The 27,149-nt window shown below is 43.0% G+C and overlaps 3 protein-coding genes across 6 annotated transcripts; 2 read left to right on the top strand and 1 right to left on the bottom strand.

Annotated features, from left to right (window-relative positions):
* The first annotated feature begins 2,000 nt into the window (after positions 1-2,000).
* On the top strand, positions 2,001-14,107 carry aig1 (androgen-induced 1 (H. sapiens)). 3 transcript variants are annotated; one of them, XM_034161861.1, is made up of 6 exons: positions 2,001-2,249; positions 3,081-3,236; positions 4,068-4,169; positions 12,687-12,802; positions 13,128-13,294; positions 13,686-14,107. In XM_034161861.1, exons 1-6 carry the CDS (start codon positions 2,109-2,111, stop codon positions 13,703-13,705), a joined length of 702 nt encoding a protein of 233 aa, XP_034017752.1. In that variant the 5' UTR covers positions 2,001-2,108; the 3' UTR covers positions 13,706-14,107. The 3 variants fall into 3 exon arrangements, with proteins under 3 accessions (XP_034017752.1, XP_034017753.1, XP_034017754.1); XM_034161862.1 differs by lacking the exon at positions 2,001-2,249 and adding an exon at positions 2,809-2,878 and having other exon boundaries at positions 3,069-3,236; XM_034161863.1 differs by lacking the exons at positions 2,001-2,249; positions 3,081-3,236 and adding an exon at positions 2,983-2,988.
* An 821-nt stretch (positions 14,108-14,928) lies between these two features.
* adat2 (adenosine deaminase tRNA specific 2) lies at positions 14,929-17,575 on the bottom strand. 2 transcript variants are annotated; one of them, XM_034161865.1, is made up of 6 exons: positions 17,370-17,575; positions 17,089-17,175; positions 16,838-16,988; positions 16,261-16,367; positions 15,411-15,483; positions 14,929-15,009 (listed from the first exon to the last, which is right to left on the bottom strand). In XM_034161865.1, the coding sequence occupies exons 1-6, from the start codon at positions 17,436-17,438 to the stop codon at positions 14,981-14,983; spliced, it is 516 nt and encodes a 171-aa protein (XP_034017756.1). In that variant the 5' UTR covers positions 17,439-17,575; the 3' UTR covers positions 14,929-14,980. The 2 variants fall into 2 exon arrangements, with proteins under 2 accessions (XP_034017756.1, XP_034017755.1); XM_034161864.1 differs by having other exon boundaries at positions 17,071-17,175; positions 17,370-17,572.
* Positions 17,576-18,385: 810 nt separating this feature from the next.
* Positions 18,386-26,686, top strand: pex3 (peroxisomal biogenesis factor 3). Its single transcript, XM_034161860.1, has 12 exons — positions 18,386-18,609; positions 19,681-19,812; positions 20,395-20,476; positions 20,577-20,620; positions 21,550-21,671; positions 23,389-23,455; positions 23,541-23,595; positions 24,327-24,465; positions 24,592-24,662; positions 24,800-24,922; positions 25,602-25,698; positions 25,858-26,686. The coding sequence occupies exons 1-12, from the start codon at positions 18,537-18,539 to the stop codon at positions 25,939-25,941; spliced, it is 1,089 nt and encodes a 362-aa protein (XP_034017751.1). The 5' UTR covers positions 18,386-18,536; the 3' UTR covers positions 25,942-26,686.
* The last annotated feature ends 463 nt before the right edge of the window (positions 26,687-27,149 follow it).

The following is a 27,149-nucleotide window of genomic DNA, read 5'->3' as shown; positions in this document are numbered from 1 at the left end:
CTGGTTGCTCTTTTTAACTACGTATGTGGATGCTCCAGACGTAATTTCGTTGTTCTTTGTGGCAATGACAATAAATGCTTGAATGAATGAATGAATGAATAAATTTGTGAAGATACAGCCAATCACATCACGTCACACACGAAAAACTCATCATTTCAAATGATGTCAACTGAAGAAGCGTCTGTCCTTGCTGGATTTTGCTGCTATTTTGCACAGCGAGAGTGGATGGCTGTGTTTTTATGGACACCTCTAACGACAGCTTGTTGGTGTTTTTGTTGTTGTTGTGGTGTCCTGGGACCTGGATGCAGATGTTCCCACGTTACGGTAACAGCTGGTTTTAGTGATTGGCATGAACAACAGTGAAATTTACCAATTCTCATTCCTGCACATAGTTTGTACTCTGTTCAAAGTTTGGTGCTCAAACAAACCTCCAAAGTGTCACTGGAGGTCTGCTGCAAATGAAACAGACATTTGTCCACTAGATGTCACTGTACTTGGGTGTTCTGACCATTCCACAAGAATGAATCCTTTTCTGTTTCATAAGTTCCAAAAGAGTCGATCCCTAGTACACTGATTTTGTCATTACAAATACATTTGTCATTATTTTGCTACAACAATTAACAGTATCACCAGATTAAAAAATCAGAGATGTACATCAAGATGATCCTGGAGCACAACCAAAAGGGCAGAAGACTTAATTCTAACTTTGGCATCCATCTCAGGTTTTGGAGGTAACATGATCAGACTGGTTCCAAATCAGTTTCACACATCATCATCATCATCATTATTATTATTGTTGTTATTATTGTAGTTGTTGTTATGCAATAAAAGCACATACCAAGTTCAGAGCACATTTGGAGACTCTGTTGTTCATAATGCACTTGTGTTGATCATTGTTTTGTGTTCTGGTCTGTGTTTCACAGAGTGATGCTCCGGTGCTGCAGATGATTGGCTCCTTTCATCACACGTCAAATTACATAAGGAAACTGAGCCACAATCCCCAACAGTGAGTCGTGTGAGCGCTTCAGATTGCAGACTGGAACTGTAAATCCTCTCTTTCTGTTTTCATTCGCTGTGTAGTTGTTTATTTTTTATTTTTAAAGTACCTGCTGAGTTGTTACATCAGAGTGGTGGACACACACAAACACACATGGACGTGCACATGCACACCAGGCCTGCAGCCTGAGGCCCTCGACCCCGAGTGCAACGGTCACACTGGGCAAGTCAAAGCAACTCGTGTGACAGCTGACTGATTACTAATGCTTACTCTCTCTCTCACACACACACACACACACACACACACACACACACACACACACACACACACACACACACACACACACACACACACACACACACACACACACATGCACATGCGCAGAAAGAACGTCTCCACACCTACTTTCCCACAGACTGTGAAAACACACCCTTCAACACGGACACAAGCACATCATCAGCATACTGACGCATGGCCAGAATGTTATGTAAAGGAGGAGGGTAAAGGTGTGTGTTGGTGTTGGTGTAGGAGAGAGAAAGAGTTGGATGATTGTCTGGAGTCCAACAGCGTCCCCTTAATGGGCATCGCAAGTACTGACTGATACTGAGGGACTTGAACAGAAACTTGCCAAATTTACACAGTTTTTCTCTTTTTAACTGTTCAAAAAAATGCTGGGCAGATTTTTAAAAAAATATATTAATATTCGCTTATATTCAACTTATATATATATTTAATGGTGACTTTCCAGAGTTGGAATAATGTCAACAGCCTGTAGCCCATGTAGTGGAAGGTTTGGAGGATGAAGGGAGAAGAGGAAAAGCACAGAGAAACCACACCGCTGCACCTCATACTGATCATTCATATCAGAGATACTAAATTAGAATTTCTAAATGCTTTTCTTTTTCATCTTCTAATTATGACTTAGTAGCATCTAAGTTAATTTGTGGTCATTTCAAATTTCTCTCTCGGATTTACAGCCTATTTTATCGGGGTTTGTGTTTGTTTGCTTTTCTGCGCAGTCACTGAATGTGACGGTCACAGAGTGTACGGGAACACGTGCGGCGTGACGTCATCGTCACAACACGGAAGCGGGGCAGGTAAAGAGGCGGTCATGGCGCTGATCCCCTGCCAGGTTCTCCGTGTGGCCATCCTGCTGTCTTACTTCTCCATCCTGTGCCACTACAAAGCTCTGGACATGCCGGCACATCAGACCTACGGAGGCAGCTGGAAGTTCCTCACCTTCATCGACCTGGTAGCAGCACTCGGTCACGTAGCGCCGTCATGCTAGCAGCGCCGCCGCTGCTCTTTCGTCATCACATTCCACCGTTAAATCACTCCGGTTCTCCGTTAATCCGTCTTTAACGAGCACATAAATGTAACGATGTGGGTTAAACGTCTCCTCTGGTTCAGGTGTTCCGCTGCAAAGTGCGTCCCGTCGCAATCTGTGTCCCATATAAATCTGATATTTTTGTCTGTCTGACAGATCGACTGGTATTATGTTTCTTTCCACACAGAGAAGGCGGAGCTAATTTTAAATGTTTTCACTCCACTTTCAGCTTCTTCAGAAGTGGAATTGAATTCAGACTTTAATTCTGTAGCGACCAGCAGGACACAAGAGACCAAAGTTCCCTCAGTCCGGCCGTGAGAGTCAAACAAACCGTCGATTATCTGCTGCAGAAACAAGCTCCTTCTGTCCTCTGCAGTCAGACCTCACAGCACGGAGCACGAGGCTCCCGGGTCGAGCCCACCCCGCCCTGTCTGCATGTAGGAAGGGCATCCGGCATAAAACTCAATATGCAAAAAATCAATATGCAGATGAAGCTCTGATCTGCTGTGGCGACCCTTAGTGACACATAAGACTAATTGAAAGGACTTTTGTCTTACCTGCGGTGGGAACACACGTGTGGTGGACAGACCGTGCACTTTTAGTCAGGTTGTCAGCGTGGCACTCGTCCCGCGTGGACCACAGCTCCGTGCTCGCTGATGGAGCCGTTTGTGCCTGAACAATAACTTTACACTTAATATTAAGATGTTTGTTGTGCGTCTGATGTGGAGCAGTGGTGGTTTGCTGGTGTCTCTGCAGGTGATCCAGGCTGTGTTCTTTGGCCTGTGCGTCCTGATCGACGTGTCCTCCTTGCTGATTAAAGGAGGCGACAGCAGGGAGCAGGAGAGGCAGCTCAGGAAGCTGGTTGGTCTGAAGGACTGGATGATGGCGGTCCTGGCTTTTCCTGTCGGAGCGGTGAGTGTGCACGTGCACAGTAATTAGTAAAAAGCTTTTGATTTTGTGTGTGGTGACTTTTGAATAAATCAAAAAGTGTTTTAATTGTAAACATTCTGCTGTTCTTTCCCTCTGGTGCTGTTCCTGACGGAATGTGGCCTCTGGCTCCCAGATGCCTCTGAGTCTGCACACTTGGCCGCTCTGTTTGTGGCAGCTCTGAATTGCTTTTACCGATGACAGAGATTGAAGCCCTCCTGTACCCTGGGGTCAGGAGGTCGTACACAGATGATTGACATTGGTCCTGGAGACTTTGTGTCTGCAGATGCAAATAGGGAGGACCTGTGAGGAAGAGACACTACAGACTGAATTTTCAGTGGGAGCTAAAGGATTTGAGGGAATTCACATGAAGTCAAAGGTGGTGTGAGTGCACAGGTCCACTGAGGCCAGGGTCACCTGGCCAGAGCCCTGCGCGGACTGCTGACTCCGCCATTCCAGGCTGCTCTCAGGGAGACGCTGAGCGCTCCTGTCATCCACCTGGAACACTCCTGTTTAAAAGGGCGGACAGGTCAAACTCTGACTGCCTGCCACCCTACAGGACGGTGCTGTGAAATGTTCCTGTGTGACCAACATGGCAGCTCATCCTTTGGATTTGTGTTCTGCTGTCAGTTCCTGTCTTGGCCACGATGGGTCATATTGTATTATGAAATGTGCTCATTCGTAGTGGAGATTGTGGTGTGTGCTGCCCCCTGCTGGTGGTGTGAGGACTATAATATTGTTTGAGCTCCTGCAGGATCCATGTTTCATTCTTTGGGATGGTTTGGTAACTGCAGTGTTTTCTGGGTCTTTCTCCAGTTTGTGGTCTCGACCTTCTGGTCGATCTACATGTACGACAGAGAACTGGTTTACCCCAAACTACTGGACAACTTCATCCCTCAGTGGCTCAACCACGGCATGGTGAGTCTGAGGCCACTCTCCCCAAACGACAAACAAGAGGTCAACTTGTCTGTCTGAAAAACATGTGAAGGTCAGGCCAGAGGTGAAGGGTCAAACTAAAGTCACTTTCTGGACATTGTACAGTGCAACAAGGAAATGATCTAAAGTTAATGATAAAACAATCACAATTTACCAATTCAGGGTGGTAATCCTTTATATGAACCATCTGAGGGTGCCCAGGTAACAGCCCTTAATCCACAAATTAACATGTTAATCCACACGTTAACAGATGTTTATCTACACGTTAACAGCCCTTAATCCACAAATTAACATGTTAATCCACACGTTAACACCTGTTTATCTACACGTTAACAGCCCTTAATCCACAAATTAACATGTGTTAATCCACACGTTAACACCTGTTTATCTACACGTTAACAGCCCTTAATCCACAAATTAACATGTGTTAATCCACACGTTAACACCTGTTTATCTACACGTTAACAGCCCTTAATCCACAAATTAACGTGTTAATCCACACGTTAACACCTGTTTATCTACACGTTAACAGCCCTTAATCCACAAATTAACATGTGTTAATCCACACGTTAACACCTGTTTATCTACACGTTAACAGCCCTTAATCCACAAATTAACATGTGTTAATCCACACGTTAACACCTGTTTATCTACACGTTAACAGCCCTTAATCCACAAATTAACATGTGTTAATCCACACGTTAACACCTGTTTATCTACACGTTAACAGCCCTTAATCCACAAATTAACATGTGTTAATCCACACGTTAACACCTGTTTATCTACACGTTAACAGCCCTTAATCCACAAATTAACATGTGTTAATCCACACGTTAACACCTGTTTATCTACACGTTAACAGCCCTTAATCCACAAATTAACGTGTTAATCCACACGTTAACACCTGTTTATCTACACGTTAACAGCCCTTAATCCACAAATTAACATGTGTTAATCCACACGTTAACACCTGTTTATCTACACGTTAACAGCCCTTAATCCACAAATTAACATGTGTTAATCCACACGTTAACACCTGTTTATCTACACGTTAACAGCCCTTAATCCACAAATTAACATGTGTTAATCCACACGTTAACACCTGTTTATCTACACGTTAACAGCCCTTAATCCACAAATTAACATGTGCTAATCCACACGTTAACACCTGTTTATCTACACGTTAACAGCCCTTAATCCACAAATTAACATGTGCTAATCCACACGTTAACACCTGTTTATCTACACGTTAACAGCCCTTAATCCACAAATTAACATGTGCTAATCCACACGTTAACACCTGTTTATCTACACGTTAACAGCCCTTAATCCACAAATTAACATGTGCTAATCCACACGTTAACACCTGTTTATCTACACGTTAACAGCCCTTAATCCACAAATTAACATGTTAATCCACACGTTAACACCTGTTTATCTACACGTTAACAGCCCTTAATCCACAAATTAACATGTGTTAATCCACACGTTAACACCTGTTTATCTACACGTTAACAGCCCTTAATCCACAAATTAACATGTGTTAATCCACACGTTAACACCTGTTTATCTACACGTTAACAGCCCTTAATCCACAAATTAACATGTGTTAATCCACACGTTAACACCTGTTTATCTACACGTTAACAGCCCTTAATCCACAAATTAACATGTGTTAATCCACACGTTAACACCTGTTTATCTACACGTTAACAGCCCTTAATCCACAAATTAACATGTGTTAATCCACACGTTAACACCTGTTTATCTACACGTTAACAGCCCTTAATCCACAAATTAACATGTGTTAATCCACACGTTAACACCTGTTTATCTACACGTTAACAGCCCTTAATCCACAAATTAACATGTGTTAATCCACACGTTAACACCTGTTTATCTACACGTTAACAGCCCTTAATCCACAAATTAACATGTGTTAATCCACACGTTAACACCTGTTTATCTACACGTTAACAGCCCTTAATCCACAAATTAACATGTGTTAATCCACACGTTAACACCTGTTTATCTACACGTTAACAGCCCTTAATCCACAAATTAACATGTGTTAATCCACACGTTAACACCTGTTTATCTACACGTTAACAGCCCTTAATCCACAAATTAACATGTGTTAATCCACACGTTAACACCTGTTTATCTACACGTTAACAGCCCTTAATCCACAAATTAACATGTGTTAATCCACACGTTAACACCTGTTTATCTACACGTTAACAGCCCTTAATCCACAAATTAACATGTGTTAATCCACACGTTAACACCTGTTTATCTACACGTTAACAGCCCTTAATCCACAAATTAACATGTGTTAATCCACACGTTAACACCTGTTTATCTACACGTTAACAGCCCTTAATCCACAAATTAACATGTGTTAATCCACACGTTAACACCTGTTTATCTACACGTTAACAGCCCTTAATCCACAAATTAACATGTTAATCCACACGTTAACACCTGTTTATCTACACGTTAACAGCCCTTAATCCACAAATTAACATGTGTTAATCCACACGTTAACACCTGTTTATCTACACGTTAACAGCCCTTAATCCACAAATTAACATGTGTTAATCCACACGTTAACACCTGTTTATCTACACGTTAACATGTGTTAATCCACAAGTTAACATGTGTTAATCCACACGTTAACATGTGTTAATCCACAAGTTAACATGTTAATCCACAAGTTAACATGTGTTTATCTACACGTTAACAGCCCTTAATCCACAAATTAACGTGTTAATCCACACGTTAACAGCCCTTAATCCACAAATTAACATGTGTTAATCCACATGTTAACAACTGTTTATCTACACGTTAACAACCCTTAATCCGCAAATTAACATGTGTTAATCCACACGTTAACACCTGTTTATCTACATGTTAACAGCCCGTAATCCGCAAATTAACGTGTTAATCCACACGTTAACAGCCCTTAATCCACAAATTAACATGTGTTAATCCACAAATTAACATCTATTTATCCACACGTTAACAACTGTTTATCCACACGTTAACAGCCCTTAATCCACACGTTAACAACTGTTTATCCACACGTTAACAGCCCTTAATCCACAAGTTAACAACTGTTTATCCACACGTTAACAGCCCTTAATCCACAAATGAACATGTGTTAATCCACACGTTAACACCTGTTTATCTACACGTTAACAGCCCCGAATCCACAAATTAACATGTTAACACATGTTTATCCACATGTTAACAGCTCTTAATCCACAAATTAACATGTGTTAATCCACACGTTAACAACTGTTTATCCACACGTTAACAGCCCTTAATCCACAAATTAACATGTTAATCCACACGTTAACAGCCCTTAATCCACAAATTAACATGTTAATCCACACGTTAACAGCCCTTAATCCACAAATTAACATGTTAATCCACACGTTAACAGCCCTTAATCCACAAATTAACATGTTAATCCACACGTTAACAGCCCTTAATCCACAAATTAACATGTTAATCCACACGTTAACAGCCCTTAATCCACAAATTAACATGTTAATCCACACGTTAACAGCCCTTAATCCACAAATTAACATGTTAATCCACACGTTAACAGCCCTTAATCCACAAATTAACATGTTAATCCACACGTTAACAGCCCTTAATCCACAAATGAACGTGTTTTAATCCACACGTCAACACCTGTTTATCTACACGTTAACAGCCCTTAATCCGCAAATTAACGTGTTAATCCACACGTCAACACCTGTTTATCTACACGTTAACAGCCCTTAATCCGCAAATGAACGTGTTAATCCACACGTCAACACCTGTTTATCTACACGTTAACAGCCCTTAATCCGCAAATGAACGTGTTAATCCACACGTCAACACCTGTTTATCTACACGTTAACAGCCCTTAATCCGCAAATTAACGTGTTAATCCACACGTTAACAGCCCTTAATCCGCAAATTAACGTGTTAATTCACACGTTAACAGCCCTTAATCCACAAATTAACGTGTTAATTCACACGTTAACAGATGTTTATCCACACGTCAACAGTCCTAAAGCCCCTTTCACACTGGGCCCACTTTGAGTTGCCTTGTGTGGTGTCATGACGATGCCACGTGGAAGAAACCCAGTGCTGAGATGATGTAGCTCAACGCCACCTCAGCGCGAGGGACACAAAGGACGAAGCGAATTGGACGCCAAAAATTAAACATGTTTAATTTTTTTTCATCCTGTGCTCGACACAGAAATGAAGTGGTTTCAGCACAAGTCAGGGCAACGCGACGGTGCTCGATGTGACTGGAAGCCACACCCTCAAACAATACAACATTACCCATCGCCAATTTATGATTCCTGCTGTGTTCCATTGTTCCCGAAGTATAAATCACGCAGGATTGTTTTTATACCATGTACACAATGCAGTAAAACTACACACTCAAAAAGAGCACAGGAAAAAAAGATGATTGCAGCCTGACCGCAGCTGCAGCTCCTCGCTCTTAAATTCTCTCACAACTATGTTCAGATAAAGTCCATAAAAGTCCTGCTCACAGACGGATTGCCAGAGATAGGACATGTCCACATCCAGTAAAACATCCGGACATCTCCAGTCCACTCACGGACGATTCGTCCGCATGCGCACATGTGAACAATTAACAGAAAAAAAAAACTCTGGCTGCAGTTCCTCACTCTCTCCTCAAACTCTCTCATCATTGTGTTAAAGTCCATAAAAGTCCTGCTCACAGACTGATTGCCAGAGACAGGACATGTTCACATTTACTCACAGACGGTTTAGTTCGCACTCGTAGGAAGAAAGTTAAACTATAACAGAACTCACACAAGCACAAGAACAAATATAAACTACAAGAGAAATCAGAGTGCACAGTCTGTCTGCAGACAAAGTGTGCACTCTGATTTCTCTGTGCAGAGAACCTGCAGGCTGCGTCCTCACCTCCTCTCTGCCCCCTGCTGCTCGCACCTGACTCCACATGAAGCAACTCGAAGCAGCCCCTGTGTGAAAGGGGCTTTAATCCACAAATTAACGTCTTAATCCATGTTAACAGGCGTCAAACCACACGTTTACATGCGTTAACAGCTGTTAATCTATGCATTAACAGCTGTTAATTAACACATTAACAGTCACTAATACGTCCATTAACACACGTTAACAGCCGTTAATCTACGTTAACAGGCGTTTATCCACACGTTAACAGCCGTTAATCTACGTTAACAGGCGTTTATCCACACGTTAACAGCCGTTAATCTACGTTAACAGGCGTTTATCCACACGTTAACAGCCGTTAATCTACGTTAACAGGCGTTTATCTACACGTTAACAGCTGTTAATCTACGTTAACAGGCGTTTATCTACACGTTAACAGGCGTTTATCTACACGTTAACAGGCGTTTATCTACACGTTAACAGGCGTTTATCTACGTTAACAGGCGTTTATCTACGTTAACAGGCGTTTATCTACACGTTAACAGCCGTTTATCTACACGTTAACAGCCGTTTATCTACACGTTAACAGCCGTTAATGTACGTTAACAGGCGTTTATCTACACGTTAACAGCCGTTAATCTACGTTAACAGCCGTTAATCTACGTTAACAGGCGTTTATCCACACGTTAACAGCTGTTAATCTACGTTAACAGGCGTTTATCTACACGTTAACAGGCGTTTATCTACACGTTAACAGGCGTTTATCCACACGTTAACAGGCGTTTATCCACACGTTAACAGCTGTTAATCTACGTTAACAGGCGTTTATCTACACGTTAACAGCTGTTAATCTACGTTAACAGGCGTTTATCTACACGTTAACAGGCGTTTATCTACACGTTAACAGGCGTTTATCTACACGTTAACAGGCGTTTATCTACACGTTAACAGGCGTTTATCTACACGTTAACAGCCGTTTATCTACACGTTAACAGCCGTTTATCTACACGTTAACAGCCGTTTATCTACACGTTAACAGCCGTTAATGTACGTTAACAGGCGTTTATCTACACGTTAACAGCCGTTAATGTACGTTAACAGGCGTTTATCTACACGTTAACAGCCGTTAATCTACGTTAACAGGCGTTTATCCACACGTTAACAGCTGTTAATCTACGTTAACAGGCGTTTATCTACACGTTAACAGGCGTTTATCCACACGTTAACAGCTGTTAATCTACGTTAACAGGCGTTTATCTACACGTTAACAGGCGTTTATCCACACGTTAACAGCTGTTAATCTACGTTAACAGGCGTTAAGATACACGTTAACAGGCGTTAAGATACACGTTAACAGGCGTTAAGATACACGTTAACAGGCGTTAAGATACACGTTAACAGGCGTTAAGATACGTTAACAGGCGTTAAGCTACGTTAACAGGCGTTTATCCACACGTTAACAGCCGTTAATCTACGCATTAGCAGTTAATCGACATGTAAACAGTTGTTAATCCACGTTTATTTGTAGATCTGAAGGACAAATTGCACCTGAAACTAAAATTTATTTATCCCAACTTCAAGGATTTTTAATTATTTCTGCAGAATAGTTTGTTTGATTGATTGATTGATCAATCTATGTGTTGATTGATCTGTTTTATGTGTTTGGGTGACACGTCATTGTGTGTCTCCTTTTTGCTCCAGAAGGTGATGTAAATGCTGACTGGTTGCCATGGCGTTGTTACTAAGGACCAAAAACAACACTGTGTGTGTGCGTGTGTTAGTGTGAGAGTGCAGAACAGCTGTAAATATTTTTCTGTATTCCATGGTACCGCTGTTATTTATTTACACGGGCTGCCATGGCGACCACTCTCAGTGCAGGTGGGAGGGGCTGAGCAACGCTGAAAGAAAATGAATAAGTTTTGAAAAGTGAGCTTCAGTTCCAGTACTGATGAAGGTATTGATCTGGGGTTACAGCTGCTGCACTCACAGCTCTAATGACAACACACACACACCTGTCACTCACACACTAAGGTGTTTTTGTGCGGCTCCAAATGTTCTGGTGTGATGGTGAAGCTGCACCGTGTGTTCCGTGTTGTGTAACATATGTCTGAGCTCACTGGCCTGAAGACTTTCTGCTGCCGTGCTGATGTCATCACATTTACTGGTGAATTTAATTATTTTTAAACGAGTGCCCTGAACTTCAGTCAAATATGTTTCTGATGAGTTGGGTTCAGTTCCAGTTTTGAGCGGCTGTTTGACCCTGTGGGCGTGTCTTGGCCCTTTGACCCCTCCCACCTCCAGCTGTCCATCTTTGTGTGACTGCAGGATCTGACCAGGACTGTCTGACACAGTTGGGTATTTTTCCACAGAGTCAGAAACTGTCTGCTCGAGCCAAACTGTCAACATTTGGTGGGTGGGTTAATAAAGGGATCATTATCTACTCCAGAGAGACTCGATTTAAATATGACCAGAAGGTTGGAATGTCACAGATGCATGCTGGGTAAATTTTGACATTAGGTCACGTGTGTTATGATGGGTGGGACATCTGTTGCTCTTCACAGCAGGAGGTGGAGCTAATCTGGCCTCTGAAATACCAATGCTCACAAATTCAGCATTCTTTTAGTCCAGAACCAAAATAAATAAAAAAATTCATTAAAAGTTTTCAGAACTCCAGCAAACTTCTCCAGAGTCCAAAATCCAACCAACCAAACCTCAAATGTCTTTTCTAAATCATTTGAACCTTGTTCACCTTCCCACTCAAATCAGGTTTTTAGCATGAAAATTCAGTAAGGTATACCGTATATATTATATTCCAATTCTAAGGTGGAACTATGCCAGTATAACAAGGTATATCTAAAAAGGAAGAGTAAAATAGGAGAGTAGAAAAGAGTCGAGTAGAGCCACTTAGGTGCCTGGTCTTGAGAACCAGGGATGGTAGGTTGAAAAGCTTTTTTATCCCATGTCCAGGTTGTATCCAGATTTATTGACACTCTGGAAAGAAAAAAAAAAACAACACAAGATCCAATTTTTCCAAAGCAGGTTGAGACCTCATATGGAGGTGGTTTAAGAAGTGATTCAGATTGTTTTTTTCAAACATGTTTCAATCTGAACACCTCAGGATGTCAAAGTGTCCTCTGAGTCACTCACAGCGCAACACCAACAGCAGTGCCGTTGTTCCAGAGAGACTGACGTCGATTTGAGGCACCATACATGTGGAGTTGGAATAAATGGAAAAAGAAAGGGGGGGAAAAAGACAGAAAACAGTCGGAAACAGACGGAGCGCTGCAGCACAACTCGGCGGTCTCCCCAGTTCTGTCGCTTCCTCACAATGACGGGAAGGTTTGTGTCGCGGCTCCACAGAACCACTTCATACACAAACAGGCACAGGTCCATGTTTTTTGTGGACGTGGCCTCTTACCACACCAATCGGTGTGGACACACGCTGTGGTCAGTCACCGTGTGTCTGATTGGCTGATGGGAAGCGTCACTGGTTTGGATTTTTATTCTGCTGTGAATTGGCCTGAGCTTTCCCTTCTGCGTCTCTTTCAGCACACTACTGTTCTGCCCTTCATCATCATCGAGATGAGAACCACCCACCATCGATATCCCAGCAGGCCGTGCGGCCTGGCAGCAGTGTGCTGCTTCGGCGTTGGATATATTCTATGGTAATATACAAACTGAACTCTTGTTTGACCTCTAACCGACCCCCCCCCCTTCCAAAAAAAGGGGGACAGAGAGTGAATTTTATTGTTCACATGAAAAGAAAATCATCTTTAAACAACACAAAAATCATAAAGAACAGGTTTGACTTACAGGTGGAACCAAAGGGGGTGATTGTTTTTTCTGAGGTCAAAGGTCAGGTTGTTGCTGATGATTTGGCAGACTGATCTGGAATTAGTTTCAGGTCGCTTCCTGTTTGGGGTGGTTGGATTTCCTCCCGTCTGAGTTGCAGTTGAGTTTGTACTTGGCTCCTGTGTCTCCGCCCACCAGGACGTGCTGGGTGCATCAGGTGACGGGCGTGTGGGTGTACCCGCTGCTGGAGCGCATCACGCCGCTGGCTCGAGTCCTCTTCTTCAGTGCTATGACAGCGGTGATCTGCATCTTCTACGTCCTCGGCGAAATCCTCAACAGCTACATCTGGGACAAACCCCACGCAGGTACACACTACCACGATGGCCCTGCCTCCTCACCGCGGGCACAGCGTTCAGCGTCATGGTGATTTTACAAAGCTCACATTTTTTTTATTTGCTGTGACATAAAAAAAAAATCAAATCTTTCTTAGTGATTTTTAATATAAGATTTTAAAGTCAGAAGAACTTCTACTTTCAGCAAACAAAATGCACAAAACATGATTATATACAAATAAACATAACACAAATCTGTTTATTCAAGTGGAATTTCAGCACATAGATTTTATTGGAATATATTTATAGTAAAGGCAAAGTTAAAAATGTATTATTTTTAAACTGTTTGACAAAAATATCTGTAAGTTTAAGGAATCGTCCTAAAGAACTGAGATAAAATAATATTTTTTTTTTTTTCCCCCAGAAAAGGTGAAAGGTGAGTAACCAGGGGAGCGGCTTTGCAGACTTCCAGATGGGCCTGGACCAGACATCAGAGGCTTGAAGCCCCGCCCACTCCGGACAGCACAAGAACAGAACCCAAGCGTCCTCTGGAACCCGAGGAGACGGTTTGGAATGTTTTCAACAAAAATGTAAATAGAGAAAATGCCGTTGGATGCCTGATGTCACTTTGTTTGTTTGTTTGTTTGTGACCGAAGCTAAAGAGCAGAGTCACACCCACTGTTCCCGTGAAGGATAAACAAGACAACACTCGAAAACAAACAACGTAAAGACTCTGAAAATAATTAATTTATTATTCAACATTCTTTCTGTGGATTTGAAAGAAAAGAGAATGAAGTCTGATTGTTTATGCTGCTAATTAAATGATAATAAAAGCTTAAGAACACATTAATGTTGAATATACCTTAAAAATGTTTTACATCTGAACGTGCTGATGACATGTTGACCTGCTTGTGGCGCTGTTTGGACAAGGCTCAGTCAAGTTCTTCAGATTCATTCTTAAATACAAAATGAATGTTTGATTTTTATCAAACTTCAGAAACGTCTGAATTTTCAAAGAATGTCTGAATTTCAAAATAAAGGTTTTACAAAATTCCAACTTTGAATAACACAGGAATATATCTTAATGACCACATAAATATAATCATTTAATGAATTGGGGAGAATTTATTTTAATTTGACATTTAATGAGGTTTTTTCATGTTTATAGCACAAAATTTACTCTGGCGGCAGCTGGTCAAAGTTTTCAGGAAGTAAATTCTGTGCTATAAATAAACATAAAAATGAACTAAATGAGTCAGTAAATATTTTAAGAGATTAAAAAAATACAAATAAAAATTTTTAAATGTCCTTTTACGTAGAGATGGAGAAAGACAAGTTTCATGTTGAGCACAACTTGAAAACATAAAATGTTTGTGTGAATTTAAAGTGGCTCCACCCCTTTATGACTCCACCCAGAACGTCATCCTTTCATGAACCAAGTGTCATGAAGCTTGGTTCATTTGTTGTTGACACGGGGCGTCACCTGAATATGAAACATAAACCTAAAGGAAAATCTGATCATTAAAATAAATGAGATGAACATGATTTTTAGTTTTTTTTTTTTTTTTTTTATTAGATTTTATTGGAATTTAAAATGTACATCTGTAACATTTAAAGTGAAAAAGTTCCCTGCTGACATTCTGATGAAGGTGCAACATGTTTATATCTATTTACAATCATGAAGTCAAAACAAACTAATGTGGCCGCGCTGGTGGAGCTTCAGTCTGTCCTGGTTTTAGGGTTGGGAGCTGAAATGAAAAAGCAAAACAAAAAATTTCCATGTCAGAGACGCTTCGAACAAAAAGAAGAAGAAGAAGAAGAAGAAAAAAAAACGGATCAAACTGACAGAAAAGAGAAAATCAGGAAAACTGCAATAATTCTGATTGTATCCATTTATCATTTTGTCTACTTCGAAAAATAAGATAAAACTTCTTAAATCAGTCTGTAAGTTTTATTTAAACTAGTTTAACTTTAGATTAAACCAGTTTCAGATTTTCCAGTATAAACAAATTATTTGTGTTCTGGAGGTACTGTGGACGGGTTCACGTCAGCCGCTGGTCCAAACAGAACCACCTCATATGTCTAATATTTTCTGATGTTTGACTCCATTTATGCAAATTTAATGAAATAATCCAATGGAGGTTCTCACCATTTGGATTCTCCTGCTTGTAGAATGTTTTCAGTATGTCGACGGCTTCGTCTGCCCGGTGACCTGAAACACACTGAGCGCACACACGTGGGGTCACACATGGGGTCATGCATGTCAGTGCTGTGCACGTGTTACTCAGAATCTACTGGCTGGTTATTTGTTTGTCCAGTTGTCCACAAGCAAATCTCAAAACCTGTCAGATTTCCACATGCAACCAAAAACTCTCCTTGGCAGGAAATTACTGACTTGACCTTTAAGCTTTACCTTTGTTTTTTAATGGCGGTATTTTGTGTTTTGTTGTTTTCTTTAATTTTTCTGTGACTGAACCAGACATTGACTTGTGGTGAGAAGGACTCCATGAAGTTTGTTTGTAAACAACAACAACAGTGTCACATTTCTGGGGTCAGTTTGTGTTCAGGAGAGAGCTCCTGATTGGCTGAGTGGGGGAATGTGGGCGGGTCCAGTGCTCCTCTGCTGCTCACTTTTACTTTTACTTTGTATTTTACTGAGAAAGAAATGTTATTTTGCATTTGTTTTATTTTCGTCATCAAACAGATGTAACAAATTTAAGGGCTGAATGCATCCCAAGAAAAAAGAGAAAATATTCCAATTTCTCATGTTGTAATAATAATAAATAGGAAGCAGCAAAATCACAAAGCAGGTGAAAGATTCAGTGTTAATCTGCCCCCTGGTGGACAAATATGTTGGAGGCCTAAGAACGCACACGTGAAAAATGTCTGTGAACTTACAACAAAACATGGTGGCTCGGGGTCCTGTGACCTGACAGGAGTTGGGTCTGACCGAGCTGTGGTGTTGGCTCGGCGCTGTGGTTCTGGTGAGTGACACTGACCTTGAAGGTGGATCCGGTCTGAGGTAAATCTGCGGAGGAAACATCGAGAACGGAACCGCAGCCTCCAAAGCGCTCGTTTCTGCAGCCGTACACGACCAGTGGGATTCCTGTCCGCCAGTCAAAGAATGCCACAAAATCACTTAGCATGTTGACACGCCAAAACCACAAGACTTAGCGCAGAACGTTTTAAACAGATAGTGGGACAAAATATTTAAATGTGAACTTTGACTTCAGGGCAATCCAGCAGGACTTTAAAAAAAGATGAAATAATTGATCCTTTAAATCCTGTTACTTTTGTTCATTTTGGGTTTATAATTGATCAATTAATTTCTATATATGGTTTGTAACATTAATTCACCTGGTATGTCAAATTTCATGAAATGAAACTTTTTTGATCTTTTTTTTTTTTTTTCAGAAGAATAATTTTCTTCCATCATTTCATTAATTTTCCGCTGTCATTTTCTGAATATTTGTAGCTTGTAAAACTCAATCTGGCCCCAAGTGTTAACGTTGGGACTCCTCGCCCATCAGGTTTGTCCCGTGCAGGACGGCCCGCTCGGCCTGATAAAGAGGATACGGAGCAGGCGCAGTGCTGCGGCGCACATCACGCACGGCTCCACTGTGACGTAGAGCGCCGTCTGCTCGCACACGGCCCTCACCTCCAGGTTGCTGTGACGACACCAGTCCAGGAGCTGGTCCAGAGCCACCATCTCAGCATGACGGGTGGCCTGTGGAGACACAAGGAACAGAAAACCTCTCTGAAACTCATCACACGTATTTGACCTTTTGAACTCTCTCTCCCTCTCTTACATTTTTGGTTTTGTTGACCTCGTTCTGTCCCCTCCCGATCACTTGATTGTCGTAGACTAGCAGACATCCCACAGGAACCTCACCGTGACCCAGAGCGTCTTTAGCCTGGAGGCACAAGGTCAAAGGTCACTCACATTTTGTGTGTATTTTTAGAGGCTGTAATGTAACAAGTGATTTAATTGGATGTTACAATGTGGGTGTGGCTTCTGAATAAAGGAAGAATAACACCAGTTTGTCTTAAGTCAACGTTACTTGATGTTTGCTTTTAAGAATCTATGAACTGATTAGTTCTTGATCACCATGTGGAAAGCGCTGTCCATCCACTTCACAGTCTCCTCCCTGCTGAGGTAGAAACTATCCGTTTCCATGGTAACGACAGCTAAAACTCATTTAAAGCGCAAATTGAAGTTTGTAAATTGTTTTCGCGCTGAATCGTCTTCGTGGTTTACCGACCGAACGGAACCTTCGGATGAGGAAGATTGTGACGGTCGGACGACTTCGACACGTCCAGAGTAATCGAACACCGAATCCTCGATGGCCCCGCTTCCACCGTTTGACATCTTAAATTTAACTTTATTTGCTTAAAGGCTTCCAGTCTGTGGTTATGTATTTTTTTTCTATTTTTGTGGCTTTATTTTTGGACTGACAGCATCGTAGATATACGCAGTTAAAGCTCGAGAGTCGACACGGCTTTTTTTCCCTTGGCTTTTTTTTTTTTTTGGGTGGCCATCTTGTGATGGTAAGCGACTGTCGGGCATCAGCGTGTAGTCACGTGACTTCAAACTGGATCGGCTTCAGTTTTCTTTTTATGGTAAAAATCTAACAAAAAGTCACAAACCACACAACATTCACTGAGATTCACGCGGTAATGGTGCTCGTCTTTGCTTACATTTATTTGTCTTCACAGGTGTCTAAATTATCTGATCGATGTTTCTTTGATCTCATTGAGTTTTTGGTGACAGTCGTCAGCACACTGGGTATTATTTATTGTACTTTAATTTCAGGGAAAGCCTGATATAAATAGTTATAGAGTTGTAACCATGACCCTGCTCTGATCCGGGTCCACGGGGATGATTTTAATTCCTGAAGGCTGCTGGTGAGAAAAAGACATAAAAATCACCTTTTTATCAGCACATATCGGAAACCATATCAAAGTGTGAAATCTTTATTCTGACACATGCAGCTGTTTGTTAGTGAGCTTTAATGTGGTAGTATGTAAAGTTACATAATTTATAAAGTTGTACTATTATTTTGGTTCGGTTGCAATATATATACACACCCACTTTGATCGAGATTCTGATTCAGCATCTGTCACTGTTGCGCTGTTTACCTACGTAAGATGGCGACTCGTCTGTTCAGCATTTTATGCTAGTTGGGAGCTTCGTGTCGCTAAAATCGTCCAGTTTGTTCAAAGTTCTCTGGGTTTTATTGCAGTTTTCCCGCGTCGGTTGTTTTACTGTCTGAGGATGTTCTCTTCTGTCTGGAGTTTTATTAAACGACACAGGAGGAAAATAATTTTCGGCGGAGCAGTAGTTGGAGGTAATGTTCTTCCAGTTAGCATCGACTTGGACTCGCACCAAACTCTTCTTTGAAATCTGACTTTTTCCACATTATTTAAGTACATTTTGGTGCCGGACTGGACTAAAGAGCTTTCAAAACTCCAAGAGTCTGGCTGTTAAATTCGGCATAAACTCTGTCCGTTGGAGAACGACACTTCAGTGGACTTTTTTACTTTTTAAGGCGTGGGGACGCATTTTGTTTCTAGATGGTGAAAGTGCGGCGCGCGATATTTTATATCGCTCGCTCCACGGAAGGTTTATGTAAGTGTTCAGTTAACATTACAGTCTAAATTGGGAGATTTTACTGACTAAAGTTCGTCCTGGAGCTCCCTGCATGCTAATTGTTAGCATGATCTGTGGAGAGAAAATGAAACACGGTTCATCAGTCGGTTCGATACACGATCCGGTTTGTTTTGGTGAAACCGTCCTCAGAATTGACGCCACTTCAGCTGTTACTTTGATTAGTAATGATCCAGTTACCGCGTTCGTCCTTGACCCGGTTTCACCGTGATCGAAGCCACACGCACACAGAGGCCACTTATGTATGACGATCCAGAACGTGGAGTTTATTCAAACCAGTTCAAAAGCAGATCATGTCTGGTGTGAACAGTTTTAAAAGCTGTTTGTTTTCTTACCAGCATGACCTCATTGTAAAACAGTTTTATAAAACTGAAAAGCGGGAGAATTGGTTAATTCTTACTTTGCAGAAAAACTGTTAAAATAATCAATTCTAAACGGAACATTCAGCATATTTGACACTTTTTTTTCCGATCAGCAGGTGTCTTAAATATAAGAACCAGTTATTTTGTTTGTTTTCCTGACTCACAATATAAACACTGTTTTGCTGTGAAGATAAAATAATTTCGAAGAAAATATTTGTCATGAGGAAAGGAGGCGGAGCTTCCTGTCTGATTGAAGGCGGAGCAGGAGCTCAGAGGGTGTGTCTGTTCATGATTTGAAGTTGGGCTATTTTACATAATTTTACAGGTTAAATGATCATTTTTCAGTTGTGGATTTTGCACAAATGTTTGCTGTTTGTTGTACTTGATAGGAATCTATATTTTGGGTAAGTATGCTCAGAAGAAGTTGCGGGAGATCCAGGAGAAGGATGCGACCGAGTGCTTCACTCAGGCCCGACGACAGTTCCACTTTGAGAGCAACCAGAGGACCTGCAACATGACAGGTGCAGGAGGGCGGGGCTATCGCAGAATGTAGACAAATCAACAATCGACCATTAATAACATTTTAAATTGAACATTTTAAGTTGTTTTTATGGAAGTCTTCAGAAACATGTGACAGTTTAGATGCTATGAAACAGTTTGAAACATTGTTTCGACTCTGAGGTTTGATACGTGGTCACAACAACTGTTCTGTTGACAGCCTATTGTCCTCCGGACCGTAGGCGGTCCTCCAGGACTGTATGTGGTCCTCTGCTGCTCCCACTGCAGCCTGGAATATGTTCTGACGCTTCGGGGTGGTTTTGATCCTGATCTGTGGAAGAGCAGGACCACCAGTAGAGCACCAAAGGTCGGGGTGACTGGTGATGTGCTGAGGGTTCGCCTGCTGGGTGGCGTTGTGCAGGTCCGAACCTGAGGCGGGTTTTTTGGCTGTGATCTGGAGGGATGCCTGTCTTCCACTGTTTGGACTTTATGAGGTCCATTTCTAGTCTGGATGCTCTCGTGGTCAGTGTAACGCAGGAAAGACAGTTGTGCTGAGTGGATCTGATGCTAAGGTGGCAGTGAAGTTGTGTTTTTGTACCTTTCAGCTTTGTCGATGCTGCCGCCACTGAAAGACGCCATCATTAATCAGCTGGACTCAGAAAGTCTCACTGCGCTGCTCAAGACCAAGTGGGTCCAAACACGTTCAAACGAGCAAACGCGGAATTCAAATTAAAGTTGTTTTTCTGCACAAACTGTCTGAAGCTGTTTGAAATCTTCCTCCTCACAGACCCGCCAACAAATTGGAGATCTGGGAAGATTTGAAGATCATCAGTAAGTCCTTCATTTCTCTCACACGTATCATTAAAGACACTTTGAGTTTCACCTTGCTGCAGATGCTGATGTCACACCAACAAAAGTCCACAAAACATCACCTTGATTCATTGACACTTCCGGAAAACTCTTGGAAGCCTCCTGATGTGGTTCGACCTGCACGGCGAGAAATAACGACCTCATAAAGTGAGACCGTAGAAAAAAAAAATGTTCACCACAAACTCGTGAGAGTTTATACTTATATTGGAGCTGAACATCCTGAATCCATGTTTGAATCCTGATTGGTACTAAAATGTAACCACTTTGTTTTGCTGCACAAAGTTTGCCTGAAAACATTTTGATGCGTCCTGCACAACGTCTCGCACCGTGAAAAGTCCTTAAAGCGACAGAATCACCTCAAAATCTCTCATCAGCTGTTAAACTTTTCACTGAAAACCAGCTTAATTTTTCGAACCATGTCCACTTCGATGTGTCTCACAGGTTTAGAAAAAATTTTGATCAAACAAAGCGCCAGTCTCTCAGCAACTTCTCAGACAAAGGAATTCCGACGAGGGGCTGGACGACTCCTCCCACAAGGAGTGCTCACAGGCGAATGACGTCGCCGACAGGCGTGGAAAAACTCACGCATGCGCACGAGGGTTCAAGCATGTCTGACGTAAAAACATATGAATGAAATCCATATAGTTTTTGAAAAAAATAAAAAGGACCTATACTTTACAGACAGCCCTCGTAATTTAATGTCTCACAGTTAAATGTTTAAAGCGGAAAGAATGTCATCCGGTCAGACATATTTAATAACATGACAACAAGCTGCAGTCTTCTGAACTCAGCCCGAGTCCGTTACGGTGATGGTGCTGGTTCAGGGCCGGTCTGGAACAGGAAGTTAGCTGTGTGTGTTTGAGTGTTTGGCTGTTTGATGTGTCCCTCAGGTTTCACGCGCACTGTGGTGGCGGTTTACAGCACCTGCATGCTGGTGGTTTTGCTGAGGGTCCAGTTGAACATCATCGGCGGGTACCTGTACCTGGACAACTCCATCTGCAAGAACGCTGCGGTGGGTGGCTCCGCTTCCTGTGCCGGAACATTGGGCTCGCTCAATGTTCCAGAATTTGCTCAATTAGAAATTTTACATCAGAATTTTTGGCTGAGTACCTTAAGTCTCTGGATGTTGTGGGACTGTCTTGGCTGACACGCCTCTGCAACATTGCGTGGTAATCGGGGACAGTGCCTCTGGATTGGCAGACCAGGGTGGTGGTCCCTCTGTTTAAGAAGGGGGACCGGAGGGTGTGTTCCAACTATAGGGGGATCACACTCCTCAGCCTCCCCAGTAAGGTCTATTCCAGAGTACTGGAGAGGAGAATTCGACCGATGGTTGAACCTCGGATTCAGGAGGAGCAGTGTGGTTTTCGTCCTGGTCGCTGCACACTGGACCAACTCTACATGCTCCATCGGGTGCTCGAGGGTTCATGGGAGTTCGCCGAACCAGTCCACATGTGTTTTGTGGATCTGGAGAAGGCGTTCGACCGGGTCCCTCGGGGCACCCTGTGGGGAGTGCTCCGGGAGTACGGGGTCCGGGGTCCTATGCTAAGGGCTATCCAGTCCCTGTACGACCGCAGCAGGAGCTTGGTTCACATTGCCGGTAGTAAGTCAAACCTGTTTCCAGTGCACGTTGGCCTCCGCCAGGGCTGCCCTTTGTCACCGGTTCTGTTCATTATTTTTATGGACAGAATTTCTAGGCACAGCCAGGGTGTAGAGGGGTCTGGTTTGGGAACCACAGAATCTCGTCTCTGCTGTTTGCGGACGATGTGGTTCTGTTGGCTTCGTCAAATCAGGACCTTCAGCGTGCACTGGGGCGGTTTGCAGCCGAGTGTGAAGCGTCCGGGATGAAAATCAGCACCTCCAAATCCGAGGCCATGGTTCTCGACCGGAAAAAGGTGCTTTGCCCTCTTCAGGTTGGTGGAGTGTCCTTGCCTCAAGTGGAGGAGTTTAAGTATCTCTGGGTTTTGTTCACGAGTGAGGGACGGGTGGAGCGTGAGATCGATAGACGGATCGGTGCAGCATCTGCAGTGATGCGGTCGCTGTATCGGACCGTCGTGGTGAGGACAGAGCTGAGTAGGGGGGCAAAGCTCTCGATTTACCAATCGATCTACGTTCCGATCCTCACCTATGGTCATAAGATTTGGCTCATGACCGAAAGAACGAGATCGCGAGTACAAGCGGCCGAGATGAGTTTCCTCCGCAGGGTGGCTGGGCGCTCCCTTAGAGATAGGGTGAGGAGCTCGGTCACTCGGGAGGAGCTCGGAGTCAAGCCGCTGCTCCTCCACGTCGAAAGGAGTCAGTTGAGGTAGCTTGGGCATCTTTTCCGGATGCCCCCTGGACCACCTCGCTGGAGAGGTGTTCCGGGCACGTCCCATTGGGAGGAGGCCCCGGGGAAGACCCAGGACACGCTGGAGGGACTACATCTCTCAGCTGGCTTGGGAACGCCTTGGGGTTCCCCCGGAGGAGCTGGGGGAGATGTGTGTCAATCGGGAGGTCTGGGCGGCTTTGCTTGAGCTGCTGCCCCCGCGACCCGACTCCGGATAAAGTGGAAGAAAATGGATGGATGGATGGATGGATGTTCTTATTGTACTCCTAATTAGAACTTTGAGTGTTGACGAACAAAAAAAAGCATCAGTCCACAGGTGAGAATTTTTTTTTTTTTTTTTTTTTTTTTTTTTTTTTTTAAACCCCTACTGATGTATAAATGAATCCCCTCCCCTTTGATCTCTCAGGTCCCTCTGGTGCCCCCTGATGTCCAGCAGCAGTATCTGTCCAGCATCCAACATCTGCTGGGAGACGGTAGGACACACCCACTTGCCACATGACCACAGAGCTGTTGCTTTCAGACAGCGTTTGGTGACCGAGCTGCTGTCTGTGTCTTCAGGTCTGACGGCATTGATGTCGGCGGTGAAGAGAGCCGTGCAGAACTCAGTGGGCGGGTTCGTGTCCTGAACACTCAAAACGCCAAACGCACAAAGCCTCCGTTTTAACACTACAAAGGCTTCGGCAGCTGGTCAGCCTCCCGCCTTGATTGACAGCTGGGTAGTGGGCGTGTCATTCACACTGTTACAAAGGCTGAGAAATGGATCGCGAGTGAAAACGGCCAAACCTGTCCGCTGTGATCCATCAGGATGGGCTGTTTAGTCCTGCCCCTTTGTGGGCAGGCCCAGAAACCAAACAACACCTTCATTAACTGTTTTCTGCTCTGATGAACAAAATAAATGAGAAAATAAAGATGCCCAGATTTTTGTTTGCTTCTTTATTTGAAGTATTTTAAAATGCCCCTTTTTGTGGTTCTGCTTCATAATGTAACTTTTCCGGACTGATCAGTCATGTGTGTGTGAAACTTAAGTTATTGATCAGATATCTGAGCTAATGTTTGTATTTTAAAGCTTTGTGGCTCCGCCCCTTTATTTGGATCCAGCCCAAAGTCGCTGGTTTCTGTTCTGGATCACAGAACCTTTTGACCCAGTTTGAGGGTTTGGGTTATTAGTTTTTGAGTTCTCTGTTATGGGGCAAAATGTAGCAACATTTTTACAATTACTTGACAAATGAACATAAAATGCTTGCATTCTGCTTCATGTTGAGTCCGAACCGTTTGGTGCGACCCTGAACAGAGACTTTTCATCAGTAATTGTGTGATTGCGGTAAAAGTGTTCTCTGTCTCCAGGTTGTCTCTGAAGCAGCCACTGTCTCTGCTGGATCTGGATCAGCACCTGAGCTGGATCAGAGCCGAGGTGGAGGCCGGATCTGAACACCCGCTGTCCTGGTACATGTTGGCCGACGATGAGAGCGCCCTCGCCGAGCAGGTCGGTGAGAGCGGGCGAGCGCTGGAAGTACAGCTGTGGGGTTCTGCTGGTTCTTCTGGGTTCTTTTGGATTCTGTCCTCGGTTTGTCTGGTTCTGTTCACATGTGTCGTGTTCTGCTGTGTGCAGGCGTGCGGGTTAGCGAAGAGTGACATGATGACCATCAGACTGCTGAATGAGACCCGGGACATGTTGGACAGGTAGACGAGTCATTTCCTCTTTGACGCATTGGAAGAAAAATGAATTAAACTTCTTCGGCATGTGTTGGAAACATGCTTGTTTCCATGGCAACATGTCAAAGCCTAATAGAACATAAAACATGTTTTCATGTGTTCAGTCCAGATTTCAGCACCGTCCTCAGGGTTTGTCTCCACAGAGGGTTCGCTCGTCTCCTTGACAACCTGGCAGAGTTCTTCCGCCTGCCTCCTGGTGACTCCACCCCCAGTGCAGCACCTGATAGGTCAGTTTAAAGTCAGTTGTTTATCTACCCCCCCAACTTTATGACCTCACTGTTTTGAGTTCTTTTGATGAAAGACTCCAGTCATCAAACTAGTTTTTGTAGAAGTAGGCGGAGCAAGTAGTTTATTGTAAATGTCACCAATTTTTTCCTGGGTTTTAGTTTTCACTTTGATTTTTTTTTTTTGTTTTTTTTTTTTTTGTTGTTTGTTTGTTTTTTTTGGGGGGGGGTGCCCCCTCCCCCCAAACTGGAAAGTGTTCCCTGGAGCTTTGTGATGTCATATAGTTAGTAGCTGAACAGGTTTTGAATCCGATCTAGTTCAGCTTCAGGCTGTCGACCAAATGTTTGACCATGTTTCTCTGAACACAGACACACACTTAGATTTGATTACTCATTGTCTGATTAGTGATTTCTGTCAAATTTTGAATTGTTCCAGTTTGTCAAATGTGCTGATTTACTTAACTTTCCTTCATTTTAAATCAAGCGGGTCTGGATTCAAAGATCTGGGATGAAATGATTTAAATTTAAAGTTGACAAAAAAAATTCCTTCATGGATTACAGAAGGTATTATTATTATTATTTTAATTTATGAATTTTGTTTTTATTTTATGAGCTAATTTTTAGATCTTGTGTTTTTTGGGGGTGGGTTCTGTGTACTGACTTTGTGCGTGTGCACGTGCAGTCTGTCTGTAGTCAGTCTGCCGCTGGCGAAGATCATCCCCATCATGAACGGTCAGATCAACGCCATCTGCAACGACACGCCGAGCCACTTCGTGCAGGTGAAACTTAATTTGTTCTGACGCCTCGTTAAACACTGATTTGCGCCGCAGCGAGCTGCTTTCTTTTCTGAACTTTACTGAAATAAAAGCGCCTTTGATGTTTTTTGCTGACGTTGGCGACAGTCCTGCAGTCTGATTTCTTTGTTCTCGGTGTGTCAGGACTTGCTGCTGAACGATCAGGTGAAAGCATTTGCTGCAAATGTTTATGAGAGCTTCAGCATGCCTCAGGAGCTGCAGAAATAACCACAGAAGAAGAAAGCAACAGACGCAGGTAACGTGCCAGAAACTTCCTCGTGCAGATCTTCACGGTGAGTGTTTGAAAGCAGCAGTGCTCTGAGGACAGAGAAACAACCGCCTCCATCTGGTGCGTCATCAGATGGGAGGCTGTGATTGGCCACAGAACTGGTGCATTCTGGGAAGTGGAGTCCCTGTTAATGTGACTGTGGGGTTTAAGGGGAAATACGGTGAAGACTGAATTAATTTCCAAGTTGAAAGCTGGATTTCTGTTTTTGTTTTACATTTGTTCACAATCAGCGTTTGAGTTTTTAGAGCGGTTTTTATTTAAAGGGGTCATGAAAATGGGTCCAGGTCTTACAAATCGACACTAAATCCTCTTAACTGCACCTGTAATTATTCAAGAATTTAGCACTGAGACAAAACACACCTCAGCCAGTGCTCACAGCGCCACCTGTGGGAAACGGAGTGGGCATGACTGCCAGAGCCATCAGATGTTCTTGAAGTGGGCGGGGCTTTTAAAATGCTTTGTGTGAGTTCACTTTCTTACAGCATTAGTTTACTTTTTGGAAGCTGCTGACTTTTTTGTTCATCAGGTTTCAAGTTTGAGTTTTTTTGTTTTGTTTTTTCCCCCAGTTTTGGAGACTCGTCTGTTAAGTCAAACGACATAAATGTATCATCTCAGAGAAATAACTGTATGAAAACTGATGACTCATCCAGATGTTTGTAATAAAGACAGTGATCACTTTTGTATGGGTCCAGCTTCAGGTTTGGTTTTTGGGGCGTTTCGTTCTCTCAAACCGGCAACAAACCCTGGATTTATTTGTTGAAACCTGTGAGTTTCTCTGTGTCCAGCAGGTGTCACTGTTGGACAGCTGGTGTCTCTGCACACTGACGCTTCAAACTTTGACATTTGCAGCTTGCTTACTAGAATTTTAGGAACTTTAACATTTGACGTGTTTTGTTTTTTGGCACTTGAGACAAACAGCTGCTGAATTTAGAAGAACTAGAAGGTCACTCAGAGCTGAAGATCCAGAACACCTCAACTTATACACTTAAAAGATTTTAAATGAGATGGGTCATTCAAACAAGCGGTTAGTTAGGGAGGAGAGGGGCCGGTTCTCTGCCTGGGTGGTTGTCATCCAGGATCCATGACTGTCCCATTGTGTGGTGGATGCATGTTCCCTGAGCTGACATTCAGCTGCTCTTACTGACTG

This window comes from Thalassophryne amazonica, chromosome 21 (assembly GCF_902500255.1).
Source record: "Thalassophryne amazonica chromosome 21, fThaAma1.1, whole genome shotgun sequence".
Lineage (NCBI taxonomy): Eukaryota > Metazoa > Chordata > Actinopteri > Batrachoidiformes > Batrachoididae > Thalassophryne > Thalassophryne amazonica.
This window is presented reverse-complemented; position numbering and strand designations above follow the sequence as displayed.

What these genes read in the sequence shown, in the direction of transcription:
- aig1 (XM_034161861.1), top strand. Translation starts at nt 2,109, where the DNA reads ATGGCGCTGATCCCCTGCCAGGTTCTCCGTGTGGCCATCCTGCTGTCT. An exon ending in AGTGGCTCAACCACGGCATG is followed by an intron (nt 4,170 to 12,686) that starts GTGAGTCTGAGG and finishes CGTCTCTTTCAG; the next exon opens with CACACTACTGTTCTGCCCTT. An exon ending in CTGGGACAAACCCCACGCAG is followed by an intron (nt 13,295 to 13,685) that starts GTACACACTACC and finishes TTTTTCCCCCAG; the next exon opens with AAAAGGTGAAAGGTGAGTAA.
- pex3 (XM_034161860.1), top strand. Translation starts at nt 18,537, where the DNA reads ATGTTCTCTTCTGTCTGGAGTTTTATTAAACGACACAGGAGGAAAATA. An exon ending in CCATCTGCAAGAACGCTGCG is followed by an intron (nt 21,672 to 23,388) that starts GTGGGTGGCTCC and finishes TTGATCTCTCAG; the next exon opens with GTCCCTCTGGTGCCCCCTGA. An exon ending in AGAGCGCCCTCGCCGAGCAG is followed by an intron (nt 24,466 to 24,591) that starts GTCGGTGAGAGC and finishes TGCTGTGTGCAG; the next exon opens with GCGTGCGGGTTAGCGAAGAG.
- adat2 (XM_034161864.1), bottom strand. Translation starts at nt 17,438, where the DNA reads ATGGAAACGGATAGTTTCTACCTCAGCAGGGAGGAGACTGTGAAGTGG. An exon ending in TGGACAGCGCTTTCCACATG is followed by an intron (nt 17,176 to 17,369) that starts GTGATCAAGAAC and finishes TTGTGCCTCCAG; the next exon opens with GCTAAAGACGCTCTGGGTCA. An exon ending in CAAGCAGGAGAATCCAAATG is followed by an intron (nt 15,010 to 15,410) that starts GTGAGAACCTCC and finishes TTTTCATTTCAG; the next exon opens with CTCCCAACCCTAAAACCAGG.